At 44.6% G+C, this 19,121-nt stretch overlaps 1 protein-coding gene across 3 annotated transcripts in view; it reads left to right on the top strand.

Annotated features, from left to right (window-relative positions):
• LOC129812864 (regulator of G-protein signaling 6-like) overlaps window positions 1-19,121 on the top strand; it is a 54,186-nt gene that overhangs the window by 23,762 nt on the left and 11,303 nt on the right. For all 3 annotated transcript variants that reach the window (XR_008753083.1, XM_055864803.1, XM_055864804.1), the window contains 3 exons: window positions 15,152-15,251; window positions 17,383-17,433; window positions 17,561-17,667. Coding sequence is in view for 2 of the 3 variants with exons in the window: in XM_055864803.1 (XP_055720778.1) it covers window positions 15,152-15,251; window positions 17,383-17,433; window positions 17,561-17,667 (258 nt within the window). In the remaining variant the exon portion in view is untranslated. The remainder of the gene's footprint in view (window positions 1-15,151; window positions 15,252-17,382; window positions 17,434-17,560; window positions 17,668-19,121) is intronic.

Raw genomic sequence — 19,121 nt, forward strand, 5'->3', positions numbered from 1 at the left:
CTTAAGCTTCATGAACCCACCTTGTGCATTTATTTGGTATATCAGTAAGACCAGAAATTAGACTTGGATTGGATGTAAAGATGTTGAGATACCACAATGAAAATAACAACAGTCTGTAACTGATTCTGTCTCAGCTGTGAGTATGTTGTCTCCTATTTGTATAACAACATACATTGTTCATCTCGTAGTCACTCCAGATAGATAATTTCAGTTGTTGCTTTTTATGTTGAGCACATCACGACAAAGCGTACGCATCCGAACCAGCATGGTCCTCTTATACACCCCTTATTCTCCTCCAGACAGGGCTAATGAAGAGAGAGAGTGGGCTTCACTGACTGCAGCAGCTAAATTGGTATCAGTACAGGGTGGCCGTGATCCATCTGATGCCCACATAGAGAATCTATCTATCTCTGTGCAGCTTGCCTTGCCTTACCTTCTGAAAATAGAACAGTTCTATCCGTCTCTCACTCAACACAGCCACCCTGTTGTCAAGCTCTCTGTCTTACAACTTTCACATTTTAGTAGCTTGGCTTTGCCTCAGACACAGAGGGAGAGAGTGCAGACGAATGGATGCAGCTTGGAAGTGAGTGATTGACTGTGATTTTGGCTCAGATTAAGGACTGTGTTGGTGGTGAAATGTGAAGAAAAAATTACTTCCTTGCAGTCATTTTCAAATCTCTCTGTGTCACCATGTTGTAAGTGGAGAACTTTGTAAAGTGCTAACCAAGCAAAACTGACACAGTAGCAGCAGGGCAACTCTTCTTCCAGTGCCACCACTCCCACTTGAACTATTCTGTTGTCTTTCATTACCCCACTGCAATAAGGGTTCACTATAGCATTTCTTCCCCAATTACCATGCAGGGGTAAAGTCAGGGGACCTTATTAGACTACAGACCCTCTGGAGTCCCACTGGTACTCAGGATGCAGATGGTGTAGGATGTGTTTGTTTGGCCTAAGTGCCTTGAAGAATACAGATGTAGGATCTTAATTTGAGTCAGTTGTCTATAGCAGGAAAGTGCAGCAACAGGAAATGCAGCAACAGGAAATGCTAATTATTATGTGGATTATAACTAATGGACATTATTTGTAGAGGTTGATACATTTTACGTTAGGGCAAATCAAGTCATTTTAAAGTTGAAATTACAAACTATAGAAGCCTTTTTAGACCATGAATACAAGTGTCAAGTTTTATTAGTCGTATGTACAGGATACACATGGTATACACAGTTCAACAAAATACTGACTTGCAGGTTCCTTCTGGACAATGCAACAACAATTAGAAATAATAATAGATAAGAATACAAAAATAAAGTAAATGGCTCAGTAGAAAACATTTTTGCATAAGTATAATACAGGAAAGCACAATTTATAGTCCAATATTTACACATGTTTTGGGGAAGGGGGGGATTGGATGCAAGTGTTTAAATTGTGCACTATTTAGCTATCATAATAAGAGCCGGGGGCCGAGGCAGCAGAGTGCTAGGTCACCCATTGTTTTTAGGCATGTCTTTGAAGTCTTTGATGATTTGACTGGAGTGATCAAATTATGACCCTTCACCCGTAGCAGTTGTTTTCAATAGATGGACTGCAGTTTTAGTGAATGAAACCCAAAGCATTGGCTGTGTTGGTCTTGATATAGGATATTATAGGGTTTCTTGTTTCTATCCTGGAATTGCTCATGCTTCTCAAGTACATCTGACATTGTATATAATTGTGTCTCTTGAAATGAATCTTAGTTCTAAAAGTGAACCATTCATTGTGACTGAGGGATTCAAATGCTTGTTTGTGTTGTCTGCACTCATGCAACCCATTGAGTCTGTAACAACAGATGATTGCATGGGAGGATGTTTTTCTGGTGTTCATGCTGTTTCTCTTCATCCCTGTGTTTCAAAGGGGAGTGCTGACTACTGACTAGATTATCCCTCTCTACAGGCCTGATCGGTAATTGTAAATTGAGTCTATCTGGCTCTATTCCCATGTAGGGAGAAATTCAACAAACTTTTAATTGCTCCATTCCCCTCATCTCTATGAACGTTGCCATGGAAACTAAAGCCCATGTAAACCCTCCTCTTCCTTCCCATTCTCCCACTACACGCCTATATTAAATAAAATTAAATCAAATCAAATTGTATTTGTCACATGCGCTGAATACAACAGGTGTAGACCTTACAGTGAAATGTTCACTTACAAGCCCTAAACCAAAAAGAAGTTTTAAGAAAAATAAGTGTTATGAAAGTACTTACTAAAATAAACTAAAGTAAAAAATAATGACATAAAAATATATATATACAGGGGGACTGGTATAGGCCAGTCGAGGTAATTGGGTCAAACCGTCCGTGATCGGGAGTCCAATAGGGCGGCGCACAATTGGCCCAGCATCGTCCGGGTTAGGGGAGGGTTTGGCCGGGGTAGGCCATCATTGTAAAATAATAATTTATTCTTAACTGACTTACCTAGTTAAATAAAGGTTGAATAAGCAAAATAAAAAATAATTAAGGTAATATGTACATGTAGGTAAAGTGACTATGGGTGGGGGGGTGGAGGGAGGTTAATGCCAATAGTCCGGGTAGCCTTTTGATTAGCTGTTCAGGAGTCTTATGGCTTGGGGGTAGAAGCTGTTGAGAAGTCTTTTTGTCCTAGACTTGGCGCTCCGGTACCGCTTGCCGTGCGGTAGCAGAGAGAACAGTCTATGACCAGGGTGGCTGGAGTATTTGACAATTTTTAGGGCCTTCCTCTGACACCGCCTAATATAGAGGTCCTGGATGGCAGGAAGCTTGGACCAAGTGATGTACTGGGCTGAAAGCACTACCTTCTGTAGTGCCTTGCGGTTGGAGGCCAAGCAGTTGCCATACCAGGTGGTAATGCAACCAGTCAGGTTGCTCTCGATGGTGCAGCTGTATAAATTGAGGATCTGAGGACCCACGCAAATCTGTTCAGTCTCTTGAGGGGGAATAGGCATTTTCATGCCTTCTTCATGACTGTCTTGGTGTGTTTGGACCATGATAGTTTGTTGGTGATGTGGAAACCAAGGAACTTGAAGCTCTCAACCTGCTCCACTAGAGCCATGTCAATGAGAATGGGGGTGTGCTCAGCCCTCTTTTTGCTGTAGTCCACGATCATCTCCTTTGTCTTGAACACTTTGAGGGAGAGGTTGTTGTCCTGGCACCACCCTGCCAGTGTTGTGTCGTTGGCAAAATTAATGATGGTGTTGGAGTCGTGCTTGGCCATGCAGTCATAGGTGAACAGGGAGTACAGGAGTGGACTGAACACACACCCCTGAGGTGACCCGTGTTGAGGATCAGCGTGGCAGACGTGTTTTTACCTACCCTTACCACCTGTGGGAGGCCTGTCAGGAAGTCCAGGATCGAGTTGCAGAAGGAGGTGTTTAGACCCAGGGTCTTTAGCTTAGTAATGAGCTTTGAGGGCACTATGGTGTTGAACGCTGAGTTGTAGTCAATGAATAGCATTCTCACGTTGGTGTTCCTTTTGTCCAGGTGGGAATAGGCAGTGTGGAGTGCAATAGAGATTGCGTCATCTGGGGATCTGTTGGGGCGGTATACAAATTGGAGTGGGTCTAGGGTTTCTGGGATAATGGTGTTGATGTGATCCATGACCAGCATTTCAAAGCCCTTCATGGCTACAGTCGTGAGTGCTATGGATCGGTAGTCATTTAGGCATGTTACCTTGGTGTTCTTGGGTACAGGGACTATGGTGGTCTCCTCGAATCATGTTGGTATTACTAACTCGGTCAGGAACAGGTTGAAAATGTCAGTGAAAACACTTGCCAGTTGGTCAGCACATGCTCGGAGTACACGTCCTGGTAATCCGTCTTGTGAATGTTGACCTATTTAAAGGTTTTAGTCACATTGGCTACGGACAGCGTGATCACACAGTCGTCCGGAACAGCTGGCGTTCTCAGGCATGCTTCAGTGTTACTTGCCTCGAAGCGCGCATAGAAGTCATTTAGCTCATCTGGTAGACATGTGTCACTGGGCAGCTCGCGGCTGTGCTTCCCTTTGTAGTCCGTAATAGTTTGTAAGCCCTGCCACATCTGACGAATGTCGGAACCGGTGTAGTAGGATTCAATCTTAGTCCTGTATTGACATTTTGCCTGTTTGATGTTTAGTCGGAGGGCATAGTGGGATTTCTTATAAGCGACTGGGTTAGAGTCCCGCTCCTTGAAAGCAGCAGCTCTACCCTTTATCTCAGTGAGGATGTTGCCTGTAATCTATGGCTTCTGGTTGGGGTATGTACGTACGGTCACTGTGGGGATGACATTATCGATGCACTTATTGATGAAGCCAGTGACTGATGTGGTGTACTCCTCAATGCCGTCAAAATAATATTTTATTTAACTAGGCAGGTCAGTTAAGAACAAATTCTTATTTACAATGACGGCCTACCCCGGCCAAACCGTCACAATGCTGGGCCAATTGTGCGGCCGCCCTACGGGACTCCCGATCATGTCTGGTTGTGATACAGTCCAGGATCGAACCAGGGTCTGTAGTGATGCCTCTAGCACTGAGATGCAGTGCCTTATACCGCTGCGCAGATTGGGAGCTGAAATATTATATTCCAGTCTGTGCTAGCAAAACAGTCATGTAGCTTTGCATCTGTGTCATCTGACCACTTCTGTATTGAGCGAATCTGTCACGTTCCTGACCTGTTTTCCTTTGTTTTGTATTCATTTTAGTTGGTCAGGGCGTGAGTTGGGTGGGTTTGTCTATGTTTGTATTTCTATGTGGGGTTTGTGTTCGGCCTGGTATGATTCTCAATTAGAGACAGGTGTGTATTGTTTGTCTCTAATTGAGAGTCATACAAAGGCAGCCAGGGTTTCACTGGTGTTTTGTGGGTGTTTGTTCCTGTGTCCTCACAGGACAGTTGAAGGTTAGTCACGTTTGTTGTTTTGTAGTTTGTAGTGTCTTGTTTGCTGTGTTCATTAAAAGATGGCTTATTTCCCTCAATCCGCATCTTGGTCCTATCCATGCTCCTCCTCGTCTAAGGGGGAGAACAACAATGACTGCCTTTACAGAATCACTGGTAATTCCTGCTTTAGTTTTTGCTTGTAAGCAGGAATCAGGAGGATAGAGTTATGGTCAGATTTGCCAAATGGAGGGTGAGGGAGAGCTTTGTACGCGTCTCTGTGTGTGGAGTAAAGGTGGTCTAGAGTTGTTTTCTTCTTGTTGCACATGTAACATGCTGATAGAAATGAGGTCAAACGGATTCAAGTTTCCCTGCATTAAAGACCCTGGCCACTAGGAGAGCCACCTCTGGATGAGCATTTTCTTGTTTGCTTATGGCAGTATACAGCTTGTTGAGTGCGGTCTTAGTGCCAGCATCGGTTTGTGGTGGTAAATGGACAGCTATGAAAAATGTAGATGAAAACTCTCTTGGTAAATAGTGTGGTCCATACCTTATCATGAGATACTTTATCTCAGGCGAGCAAAACCTTGAGACTTCCTTAATATTAGATTTTGTGCACCAGCTGTTATTTACAAATAGACACAGACCGCCACCCCTTGTCTTACCGGAGGCAGCTGTTCTATCTTGACGATGCACAGAAAACCCAGCCAGCTATATGTTATCCATATCGTCGTTCAGCCACGTCTTGGTGAAACGTAAGATATTACAGTTTTTAATGTCCCGTTGGTAGGATAGTCTTGATCGGAGCTCATCCAGTTTATTATCCAATCACGTTGGCTAATAGAACTGATGGTAGAGGCGGTTTATCCACTTGCCGTCGGATCCTTACAAGGCAACCCGACCTACATCCCCAATATCTCTGTCTCTTCTTCATGACGGGGATTTGGGCCTTGTTACAAATAAGTTACAAATAATGTGAAAAACCACAAGCACAATTGGTGAGGAGCCCGTAAAACATCAGCCATCTCCTCCGGCGCCATTATTAGTCTCTTATTAGTCTCTTATTAGCCTCTTTAACAAGGGAGCTCCAACTGGCCCAAGCAGGCAACTCCCATTGCCATCAACACTTTGACCATGTAGGCCTTGGTTCTGAATCACACACATATTCACACTTGGGCTTTTCCTGTGGATCTCGGCCCCAGTAGGCCTGCAGGCTGAACAGTCAATCAAGCTGCAGCTAATTGGGTCTTTTTCAGTATGCTGCACCTCTGCCCCATTTTACCAGCGCAGGCTCAGAATGTTGAATGACCACTGAGGTTACTGGCTGAAAAGTTAACAATGAAAACTGCTGATGCCCGGCTTGTGGCAATGTGAAGGTGCTACAGATGAACTGTCTGAGCAGAGTATGTGACTCAGACTCACTTCTAAAAGTTTGGCCTGTCGCTGTAACAATGTCTGGATTCGATTTTAATATGAATAAATACATTTTCAACATACTGAGTATTGCAGAAGCGGTCACAGTCTTAGCTGTGGAAACATGGCTGAGGGTTCTTTTTCAGAAGCCCAATGCCCCCCCTGAAATGAGTTATCTTATGCTACAGTGCATGATCATAACTTCCTCCTGCATTGTGTGCCAACAACCACAACCCAAAGACTCTCATCAGAACAATGAAACAGCAAGGACGTGGTAGAATATGGATTTTCACCTTCTGGAGCTTAAATCCCAACCAGGATTTGAGTGATTATGCTTTTTCTCCACGTGGAAAGATTCATTTTGATGTGCTTGCAGTACAATCCAGGCTTTCCAGTGATCAAAAGGATTAGCTATGTTGGTGGAGGAAAATGGCTTCAGTAAGGTGCAAAATGTTCCGCTTGGTAACAGGAACATACTGTCATAAAACACTGAAAACATACACATAACTGATATGTATCCTGTTGAGAATTATCATGGGACTATTTCCAATACACATTCATCAACTAATGCATTTCTGTTTTCAAGACATTCTACATTGTTGATATGTCAGAAGGAAAAAGAGTAATGGCTTGAGCAGGTACATGGGTTTCGTAATGACTGCCTAAAGCACTAGAATAGAGCAAAGGGAGGGAGGTGTGAGTGAGTGTAAAGTATACTGTATGTGTGTATTTGGTTTCTTCAGTTTTGGCCTTTCCAGTCATTGCTTGTCCTGCTGCATGTGAGGGTTGTCCCAGTAGCTGTCACAGTTTCTCTCCCTGGTGAAACAAATCCAGGAGCGGCTCCCTAACACCCGGAGCCCCCTCTTCATGATTAGACCTGCAGCAGGCCCCCTTCTGGACCATAGAGGGTACAGGGAGACTCTCTCTACCACAGCAGCCCTCATTCACACCTGCATCCCTAGAGCAGACCAGACCAGCTGGCACCAAGCTAGATATCAGCTTGCTATTCCCACAGTGTGATGCCTGGCTGGTCCTAGGAGGGAAAAAAGTGTTTGATTTCTTGCCTAAAAGTTACTTGCTCCATAAACAGTTCATTGTGATGGCTTTGGACTGTTAGAAAGCATGCACTAATCCATATGAAGATATCCAGAGCAAGTCAGAAGAATGTACTGGGTCTGTGAACTCTCACTGCACGTAGAAAGAGATCCAATATTATCAGAAGTCTATTCTATATTTCAAATTGTTGGGCTCTGCTCATATGTTAATTGAGCAGTACAGAGAACATCATTTAGCAGAAAGTAGGTCAGAAAACAGTCTTAAAAGTTTTCAGATTGGCAATCATGACTTTCACAGGCATAAATGTCAATGACGAGTGTGTCTGTGGAGGTGACGGCTGTTGAATCATTAATGCTCTATTACAGCCTTATACATTTTTTATCAAGGCCTCATTTTGGGAGACTTTTCTGGTTTTATTATCTTATTATTAGCTTGTCTAGCACCATTTACAGATTTAAGGTACTGTAGTTAGTATTAGTCACAATTTGAGCAGAGGGTCTTGTCATGACCGGTATTTAAACACATCCTGGTTGGTGGAAATGGAGTTCTTTCTCGTATCCAGTAATAGCTCCCTACAGACATTATTTCAACTGAAACCACTGTTTCAATGAGATAGAAACTCCAGTTGGTAATCGAAACCACACAGCTTACACGGTACCACAAGTCCTCATGGTGTTTCTGTGTTTATAAATTGAGCCTCTTCTAGCATCATTAGGCTTCTGTAGGTCCAAACAGCCACTCTCACACGTGCCTGACCCTGTTACCTCCACTGGGCCCTCACACTCCACTCTGTAATGGCTGGTCAGGGAGCGTCCCGGGGCGTCTGGCTGAGTGAAATGGTGGCACTCCCCTGACAGCAGCATGGTCCCTCAGTAGCCTCACTGATAAGAGAGATTGTTGACAACGGGGTCCAGCACACATGCACGCACACGCACACGCACACGCACACGCACGCACACACACACACACACACACACACACACACACGCGCGCATACATACATGCGCGCGATTGCCGTTTATAGAGCTCAGTGCAGAGGGGTAAAGTGCTGTTATCGCCTGCTAGCAGGAATGTTCAGCTCTCAAAGCCCTCCACACCAAGCTGCAAACACCATTAGCTTCCATAGCGAAAAGATACGGCAAGGTTCTGTACCCCTGCCAAGTACTTCGTGTCCACTGTCATCCTATAGGGAGATAACGAGTTATTTTAAATGCTGTTATGGAGTTCAAGGTCCATTATTACACAAGAACAAAATAACGCAATCCTTTCACTGACTCTCGTAGGGTGTGTGGCGTGGCACTGCATTGTACCAAATGGAAATGGTTTCCAAGCTTTTTCCCTATTGTTTTGTCTCAAGGTTTGTATTCATACACAGGAAGGCAGTAAATATGGTTGGACTGATTGTGCCATTCTAAAATGTCTCTGCTCACAACACACAGGCTAAAAACAGGAATGTTACTGTAGCATACTGTCAAATCTTTGTTTCTTCTCTCTGAAAATACAGAGTTGATGCAGTGTGGTCTCTCTCGCTCTCTCTCTCTCTAAGAGCAGTCTGTGAAGAGGTATCAACAGCACAGCAACAGCACAGTCTGTGTAAAGGCAGTAATTCTCTGTGGATGAGCTTTCATTTAATAATTCATATGAAGACACTCATGGTGAGAGAATTGTAATTGTCTTGCCTCACTATTTCTCCTCCTCTCCTCTGTCTGAAACATTATGGGGCTATTATTAAATCCATACGCATCTCAAATGTGTTGCTCAGGTATATATATTTTTTTTGTTCCAAGATGGCGTAGCAGTCAGACGTCTTTGTCCTTCGTCTTGTCGTGTCCCATGTATATATCTTTTTATATATTTTCTTCACATTCTTTTTAATATTTTTCCTAAACCTCAACTTCAAAATACTCTCCTGCAACCCGCCTCACCCAATGTGGTGTGGATCTGTTTTTTTATAAAGTATTTCTATTTACCTCCGAACTGGAATACCTCAACTAAAGCTAGCTACCTAACTAGCTATCAGCTATCAGCTATCGATCAGCTAACCACTGCTAGCGGTCATCAGCTAACCTTTAGCTCGGAAAGCTCTTGCCAGTTCGTACAACGCGTTTCAAACCAGAGCATACCGGACCTATTTTTCTCTCCATATCCCCGGATTCCTACCGCAAACTCTGAACCTTTTCATCTGGATTGTGGCAGCTAGCTAACCGCAACCCGGGTTGACTACTCCTGGCTAACGTTTCCGTCCCGCTAGCCCATGCTAGACAGACCCATCTCCCAGCTAGGGCTCCTGGGCTACTCCTGAAACCCACTCCTCGGCTACAATATCCGGACCCCTTCTACTGCCGGATCCCAACAGGCCCCTCAGGCACAACGTCCCCTGAAGGCCCATTCTGCTAACCGCGGCCTGCTAGCTATCTAGAGCATATTGGACTGTTAGCTGATTCATTGGCCAGTTTCTTGGACCACTATACCCATTTTGCCAATTGGACTTGGACCCCTCTGCTACTTGGAACCCTACTAATTCCACGACTGGTCTATCGACGTCACCACACGAGGAGGCAAAACAGACTTTCCCCATCGCGACGTCCATCTAAGGCCCTTATGCTAGCTTGCTATCTCCGGCCTGCTAACTGTCTGAATCGCCGTGTCCCCAGCCAGCCGAATCACTCACTGGACCCATACAATCACTTGGCTACGCATGCCTCTCCCTAATATCAATATGCCTTGTCCATTACTGTTCTGGTTAGTGATTAATGTCTTATTTCACTGTAGAGCTTCTAGCCCTTCTCAATATGCCTTAACCAACCATGTTGTTCCACCTCCCACATATGCAATGACATCACCTGGTTTAAACGTCTCTAGAGACTATATCTCTCTCTCATCATTACTCAATGCCTAGGTTTATCTCCAATGTACTCTCTTCCTACCATACCTTTGTCTGTACATTATGCCTTGAATCTATGCTATCGTGCCCAGAAACCTGCTCCCTTTACTCTCTGTTCCGAACGTGCTAGACGGCCAGTTCTTATAGCCTTATCCTACTTCTCCTCTGTTCCTCTGGTGATGTAGAGGTTAATCAAGAACTGCAGTGCCTAGCTCCACTCCTACTCCCCAGGTGCTCTCATTTGTTGACTTCTGTAACCGTAAAAGCCTTGGTTTCATGCATGTTAACATTACAAGCCTACTCCCTAAGCTTGCTTTATTCACTGCTTTACCACATTCTGCCAACCCGGATGTCTTAGCCGTGTCTGAATCCTGGCTTAGGAAAACCCCCCAAAACCCTGAAATGTCCATCCCTAACTATAACATTTTAGAACTGCCACAGGGGGTGGTGTTGCAATCTACTGCAGAGATAGCCTGCAGAGTTCTGTCTTACTATACAGGTCTGTACCAAAACAATTCGAGCTTCTACTTCTAAAAATTCACCTTTCCAGAAACAAGTCTCTTACCGTTGCCGCTTGCTATAGACCACCCTCTGCCCCTAGCTGTGCCCTGGACACCATATGTGAATTGATTGCCCCCCATCTATCTTCTGAGCTCGTGCTGCTAGGTGACCTAAACTGGTACATGCTTAACACCCCAGCCATCCTACAATCTAAGCTTGATGCCCTCAATCTCACACAAATTATCTATGAACCTACCAGGTGCAACCCCAAATCCGTAAACACGGGCACCCTCATAGATATCATCCTAACTAACTCGGCCTTCAAATACACCTTTGCTGTTTTCAACCAAGATCTCAGCGATCACTGCCTCATTGCCTGCATCCGTAATGGGTCTGCGACCAAACGACCACCCCTCATCACTGTCAAACGCTTCCTAAAACACTTCAGCGAACAGGCCTTTCTAATCGACCTGGCCCGGGTATCCTGGAAAGACATTGACCTCATCCCGTCAGTAGAGGATGCCTGGTCATTCTTTAAAAATGCCTTAAATAAGCATGCCCCTGTCAAAACATTTAGAACCAGGAACAGATATAGCCCTTGGTTCTCTCCAGACCTGACTGCCCTTGACCAGCACAAAAACATCCTGTGGCGTTCTGCATGAGCATCGAATGGCCCCGTGATATGCAACTTCTCAGGGAAGTTAGGAACCAATATACACAGGCAGTTAGGAAAGCTAAGGCTAGCTTTTTCAAACAGAAATGTGCATCCTGTAGCACAAACTCAAAGAAGTTCTGGGACACTGTAAAGTCCATGGAAAATAAGAACACCTCGTCCCAGCTGCCCACTGCACTGAGGCTAGGAAACACTGTCACCACAGAAAAATCCACTATAATTGAGAATTTCAATAAGCATTTTTTTTACGGCTGGCCATACTTTCCACCTGGCTACACCTACCCCAGTCAACAGCCCTGCAACTCGCCCAAACCCCCACTTCTCCTTCACCCAAATCCAGATAGCTGATGTTCTGAAAGAGCTGCAAAATCTGGACCCCTACAAATCAGCCGGGCTAGACAATCTGGACCCTCTCTTTCTAATATGATCTGCCGAAATTGTTGCAACCCCTATTACTAGCCTGTTCAACCTCTTTTCCGTATCGTCTGAGATTCCCAAAGATTGGAAAGCTGCCGCGGTCATCCCCCTCTTCAAAGGGGGAGACACTCTAGACCGAAACTGCTACAGACCTATATCTATTCTACCCTGCCTTTCTAAGGTCTTTGAAAGCCAAGTTAACAAACAGATTACTGACCATTTCGAATCTCACCGTACCTTCTCCACTATGCAATCTGGTTTCCGAGCTGGTCATGGGTGCACCTCAGCCACGCTCAAGGTCCTAAACAATATCCTAACCGCCATTGATAAAAGACAGTATTGTGTAGCCGTCTTCATCGACCTGGCTAAGTCTTTCAACTCTGTCAATCACAACATTCTGATTGGCAGACTCAACAGCCTTGGTTTCTCAAATGATTGCCTCGCTTGATTCACCAACTACTTCTCTGATAGAGATCAGTGTTTCAAATCGGAGGGCCTGTTGTCCGGACCTCTGGCAGTCTCTATGGGGGTGCCACGGGGTTCAATTCTCGGGCCGACTCTCTTCTCTGTATACATCAATGATGTCGCTCTCGCTGCTGGTGATTCTTTGATCCACCTCTACGCAGACGACACCATTCTGTATACCTCTGGCCCTTCGTTGGACGCTGTGTTAACTAACCTCCAGATGAGCTTCAATGCCATATAACTCTCCTTCCGTGGCCTCTAACTGCTCTTAAATGCAAGTAAAACTAAATGCATGCTCTTCAACCAATCGCTGCCTGCAACTGCCCGCCCGTCCAGCATCACTACTCTGGATGGTTATGACTTAGAAAATGTGTACAACTACAAATACCTAGGTGTCTGGTTAGATGGTAAACTCTCTTTCCAGACTCACATTAAGCATCTCCAGTCCAAAATGAAATCTAGAATCGGCTTCCTATTTCGCAACAAAGCATCCTTCACTCATGCTGCCAAACATACCCTCGTAAAACTGACCATCCTACCGATCTTCGACTTCGGTGAAGCTATTTACAAAATAGCCTCCAACACTCTACTCAATAAATTGGATGCAGCCTATCACAGTGCCATCCGTTTTGTCACCAAAGCCCCATATACTACCCACCACTGCGACCTGTATGCTCTCGTTGGCTGGCCCTCGCTTCATACTCGTCGCCAAACCCACTGGCTCCAGGTCATCTACAAGTCTCTGCTAGGTAAAACCCTGCCTTATCTCAGCTCACTGGTCACCATAGCAGCACCCACCCGCAGCACGCACTCCAGCAGGTATATCTCACTAGTCACCCCTAAAGCCAATTCTTCCTTTGGCCGCCTCTCTTTCCAGTTCTCTGGTGCCAATGACTGGAATGAACTGCAAAAAATCTCTGAAGCTGGAGACTCTTACCTCCTTCACTGGCTTTAAGCACCAGCTGTCAGAGCAGCTCACAGATCACTGCACCTGTAAATAGCTCATCTATAAATAGCCCATCCAATCTACCTCATCCCCATACTGTATTTATTTATTTATCTTGCTCTTTTGCACCCCAGTATCTCAACTTGCACATTCATTCTCTGCACATCCTACAATTCCAATGTTTAATTGCTATATTGTAATTACTTTGCCACCATGGGCTATTTATTGCCTTACATCTCTTATCCCACCTCATTTGCACATGCTGTATATAGATTTTCCTACTGTATTATTGATTGTATGCTTGTTAATTCCATGTGTAACTCTGTGTTGTTGTATGTGTCGAACTGCTTTGCTTTATCTTGGTCAGGTCGCAGTTGCAAATGAGAACTTGTTCTCAACTAGCCTACCTGGTTAAATAAAGGTGAAATATATATATATTTTTAATATAAAATGGACGACTTGAGGGTCTGCGTCATCTACTTAACACTTAGCTGGTTGGCAAGGAGATGATAGCCATAGACAGACATGCTGATGGGTCTACTAAGTTGTGATTGTTCCTGGTTGTTGAATTAGCGAGCAATGTTTACACTTGTTGAAAAGCTGTGTAGTCTTACTTTACTGGCCTTGGCGTGTGAATTGGATTGGCCAGAATACTGCACATCTCTATAGTTGTCCTTGTGAGTACACAGTACTGAGGCATGCCGTGCAACTGCAACCTGCTGCAACCACTGAGGAGAGGAGGCAGTTGGCTCTTGGTGTGCTTGCTTGCTCAGAGATGAAATCCTGAAGCTAAGGAGGCTGATTGATCAACTTCACACGTGCAAATGTGTCAGTTCAAATGATGGATGAGAGGAGAGGAAGAGAAGGGGGTCAGGAACATGTTGGAATGGCAGTAGCACACAACAGAGAATTACTTGACTTTATCACTGTTCCCTATAGGGCTCTATACAAATGACTGATGAAGAGTGTTTTCTGATGGTTTCTGACTCCTGACTACCATGCCATCTCCCATTTAACAGTGCAGATAAATACAGATTATTGTTCTGAGATGGGGAAGTGAAGGGAGCAGCCAAATCAAATATGCTTTGCACACAATCAGGCTTCTGAATTCATCCAAGCATAATCAGCATTGTTACAGTCAGTGTGTGTATGTGTGTTTGTGTGCCACAAAATGAAGGATTTAATGGCCAGTGAGCAAAGGGTGAGGTGGGCTCTGGATAATACTGAGTGTACTAAATCATTTGGTGTGAATTTCTGGTCTGAGAGTCCATCAGCCCAGGCTGTGGTGCTTGGGAGCCTTCTGGTGTGACATTGGCAGATCAGGTCTTACACACTAATCCTAGTCTCATCATACCTGACCTGACATATAGAGACTGTAAAAACCAGGCCAAGGTTTTCACACCACATAGCCCTTATTAAGCTTCTCCACCTTAACGCAAACCTCTGCTGCATGGAGCCATATATGTGTGCATAATGTGTCAGTGCGAGTGATATCGGCTGACTGCAGAGTGAGGGGAATTGTTTTCCAGAGGGTGTGTGTGTATGTTTGCATGGAGGAGTGTGGTTTCCTGTCTTTGTAATGAGTCGTGAGTTGCGAGCACGGTGCGGCCATGCCTAATTTTAGGCTGCTGATGTGTGATGTGGTGGGGTGCTCACTGTCTGCCGTGCATTTGAGGTGTGATGTTTATCTTAGCCTCTGAGGAATCACTCTGACAGCCTTCCTCAACGTCTACCCATTGGAGAGCCTTGTTACCGTGGGAACTGTGGGGCTCAATAAACATACCTTTTTTTGCAGGCCACAGCACACACACAAGTAATCCCCATCACCATTGGATTAAAATATGAAAATGAATACTTTTTATGGAGAAACTGTGGATGTTTTAGTTCGTGCTCTAACCCTGATCACTTGTGTTGTTTCTCCTCTCCCTGTTAGATTGAAGACGTCATTATGCGGATACAGGATGAGAAGGCAGGAGGGGTGGCCATCCGAACTGTCAAGAGCTTCCTGTCCAAGATCCCCAGTGTGGTATCAGGTGACCAGCTATGTGTGTGTGTGTGTGTGTGTGTGTGTGTGTGTGTGTGTGTGTGTGTGTGTGTGTGTGTGTGTGTGTGTGTGTGTGTGCGTGCTTGCTGCATGTTCAGCATGTGTGTGTGAGAGAGAGAGAGAGAGATATGACTCAGTGTGGCTCAGCAGAGAGAGAGGAGTCAGAATCATTAAAGCAAATATGACCTTTCAGGCTCATTTGAATTGCTGCCTCTGCAGATTGGGACAGATGAGGCAGTCTCAGCCCGTAAGGTTTTGGCAGAGAAGCCTGATGTGATGTCTGGTGTGTCGCTGCCCTTGTCATTATGCAGTGTGGCTGGTTGTGTGTTGGGTGACATGGTTTAAGGGGGCAGTGTGAGTGAGTAAGACAGTTCTGGCTGGTGTATGTGTGTTAGCTTGTGAGTCAACAGAGTCAACAGTATCTATGGGGCTGGTGGGGAGTGGGTGGAGGGATGCTCTCTGAGTGTGACTCACCACCTCACATGTCTCCCTAGGCCTGCTGTGTCACACTTCACTCTCTCAATCTCACTCCTCACTGCCAAGTGCTAACATTATGCCAAATATGTTGCTGTCCAGGAGTTAGACAAAATACCTGGTTTCCTGCCTATTGTTAGTCCAAGATCACATTGTTCCGTTTGAATTGTTCCTGCAAACACCTGCTATGCCACATTCAGCCTTAGCTAAGGGCATTTGTATTTGTATTTATTATGGATCCCCATTAGCTGCTGCCAAGGTAGCAGCTACTCTTCCTGGGGTCCAGCAAAAAGTAAGGCAGTAATATACATTATAATAGCATTTCTAAACACTAAAATACATTTTGCAACAGATTTCACAATACATTAAGTGTGTTCCCTCGGGTCACTACTCTATTATAACAATCCAGGTGTACATGTGTGTATAGTGTGTATGTTATGTGTGTTTGTACCTGTGTGTTTGACTCTTCACAGTCCCTACTGTTCCATAAGGTGTATTTTGTATATATTTTTTAATCTGATTTTACTGCTTGTGTGAGTTACTTGATGTGGAATTGAGTTCCATGTGCCCATGGCTTTATGTACTGTAGTATTGTGTGCCTCCCATTGTCTGTTCTGGACTTGGGGATTGTGAAGAGTCCTCTGGTGGCATGTCTTGTGGGGTATGCATGGGTGTCTGAGCTGTGTGCTGGTAGTTTAAACAGACATGTCAATACTTCTTACAAAAACAAGTAGTGATGAAGTCAATCTCTCCTCTATTTTGAGCCATGAGAGATTGGCATGCATATTATTAATGTTAGCTCTATGTGCACATTTAAGAGCCAGCCGTGCTGCCCTGTTCTGGGCCAGTTGTAATTTTCCCAAGTCCCATTTTGTGGCACTTGCCTACACGACTGGGCAGTAGTCCAGGTGTGACAAAACTAGGGACCCGCCTTGTTGATATTGTTGTTAAGAAGGCAGAGAAGTGCTTTATTTTAGACGAATTATGGACAGACCTCTCCCAATCTTAGCTACTGTTGCATCAATATGTTTTGACCATAACAGTTCACAATCCAGGGTTACTCCAAGCAGTTTAGTCTCCTCAACTTGCTCAATTTCCACATTACTCATTGCAAGATTTTGTTGAAGTTTAGGGTTTAGTGAATGATTAGTCCCAAATACAATGTTTTTAGTTTTTGAAATATTTAGGACAAACTTATTCCTTGCCAGCCATTCTGAAACTAACTGCAGCTCTTTGTTAAGTGTTGCAGTGATTTCACTCGCTGTAGTAGCTGACGTGTATAGTGTTGAGTCATCCGCATACACACAGTAGACACACAGGCTTTACTCAGAGCCAGTGGCAGGTCATAAGTAAAGATTGATAAAAGTAAAGGACCTGGACAGCTGCCCTGGAGAATGTTGTTAATTTATTTACTGTAAAATAACATTGTATCTGGTCAAACACATTTTTTTCCAAAAGTTACTAAGGTTGGATAACAGGCTGATTGGTCGACTATGTCAGTATTGTAGCTGTGCTGTAAGCTAAAAGTAATAGATTGTTAAGGGGAGACCAGCTCAAGGACTGTTGCAGCTTTTGTGTAGAGGCTTTCTGTGTGTACAACGCTATTTCAATGTCACTGTCAACCATTCTTCTCTTTTGAATACCAGGAGCAGACATTGTGCTGTGGCTGGTGAAAAACCTCTCCATTGAGGACTCAGGTATGCCTGCTATGTACACAGCCATATTTCACAGGGATGGACCACTGTTCTCAGTCTCTACTCAAGCATTAAAAAGGGAAGCCATTTTTCTTTACTCAGCGTTAGTATCCTGTTCTCGCTCCTGCAGCTGAAGCCATCCATTTAGGGAGCCTGATCGCTGCCCAGGGCTACCTCTTCCCCATCTCCGACCACGTCCTCACTCTCAAAGATGATGGGACCTTATACCGCTTCCAGGTAAGCTACCATGGTATTTTCAGGTACCAGTATACCTACCATCCTTAGTGGTCCTAAACTGGATTTACTGTCCAAATCACCATCCATAACATGTGTCATGACCATTATCACACGAAGGCAAAGGAGTGGATAAATGATCCCTGTGAACTGTCCAGAACAGAACAGTAGCCTCATTACCTTGTGGCTGGTCACTTTACGCTCTAAAGCAGAAATAACCAGGGGAGAATATGTTCTAACAGAGCCACTGATGTGAGAGATTCCTCTAGTAGTCTGATCCTCACTATACAGGTCAAGCGTTGTAATCAGTCTGGACCCACCGCTTTGGAAATGTTTGCCTAATCAGTCTCCTCTCACTGCCATAATTTACTCCCTTAACCTGTGGTTAAATCACTTGAGATATGGTTGAGTATTATCACTATGTAATAAATATAGATATCAATATTGCTATAATAGATTATACCAATTGGAGAGGCACAATGTACAGTGTTACAGATCTACTCACAGCGTCCCGCAATCTGGTGTAGGGTAGTGTGTACACTTATTACTATGTAAATAGTCCGGGTGGCCATTTGATTAATTGTTCAGCAGTCTTATGGCTTGGGGGTAAAAGCTGTTAAGGAGCCTTTTGTACATAGACTTGGTGCTCCGGTACCGCTTGCCGTGTGGTAACAAAGAGAACAGTCTATGACTTGGGTGACTGGAGACTTTAACCATTTTTTGGGCCTTCCTCTGACACCGCCTAATATATAGGTCCTGGATGGCAGGAAGCTTGGCCCCAGTGTTGTATTGGGCTGTACATATGTTTTCCTGGCCTATAAATCCCTTTGAATTGAATTGAGAGCTTGGAAGAAGTCAGTAGCCCATAAAAGTTTAGCATTATAGACAGACAGAAAAAGGATGTTCCACAATGTTCAACATAAGACATTAAAACGACACGTGGCTACACTGGCATTGCTGTTCCGTCCTGGAGGTAATCTACTGTACTGTCAGGGCCGTGCATCATGACATACAGTACAGTAAAGTATGTTACAGTGTAGTGGAGGCGGAATGGCTCCTGGTCCTGCTAAAAGGCTCCAGAAGAATGAGTCACTATGGCTGACTGATTTGCAGGCTAAAGCAGCTCTCTTTGGGAAGCGTTGGGCTGGCACTCCTCTCTTCCTCAGCACTTGTCCTGTGTCACCCACCCATCCCACTCCTCCCCCCAATCTACCAGAGAGTCCATTTAGCCACACTTCTTTTCCCTCAGATTAAAACACATTATGTCATTTTTTTCTGGAAGGGGATGTGTGCGTGTGTGTCACCCGTATTCAATAGAACTAAAAATAGCCTTCCTCTGATGCTATGTCATGGTGCAACAAGCGAGCGTCATCATTGCCATTTAAAAGAGGACCTGCATGACCTGTTGAATATGTTTTATGTGTCTGTGCCAGCACTGAGGAGTCACAGAGGCTGTG

This window comes from Salvelinus fontinalis, chromosome 16 (genome assembly GCF_029448725.1).
Source record: "Salvelinus fontinalis isolate EN_2023a chromosome 16, ASM2944872v1, whole genome shotgun sequence".
NCBI classification, from domain to species: Eukaryota; Metazoa; Chordata; class Actinopteri; order Salmoniformes; family Salmonidae; genus Salvelinus; species Salvelinus fontinalis.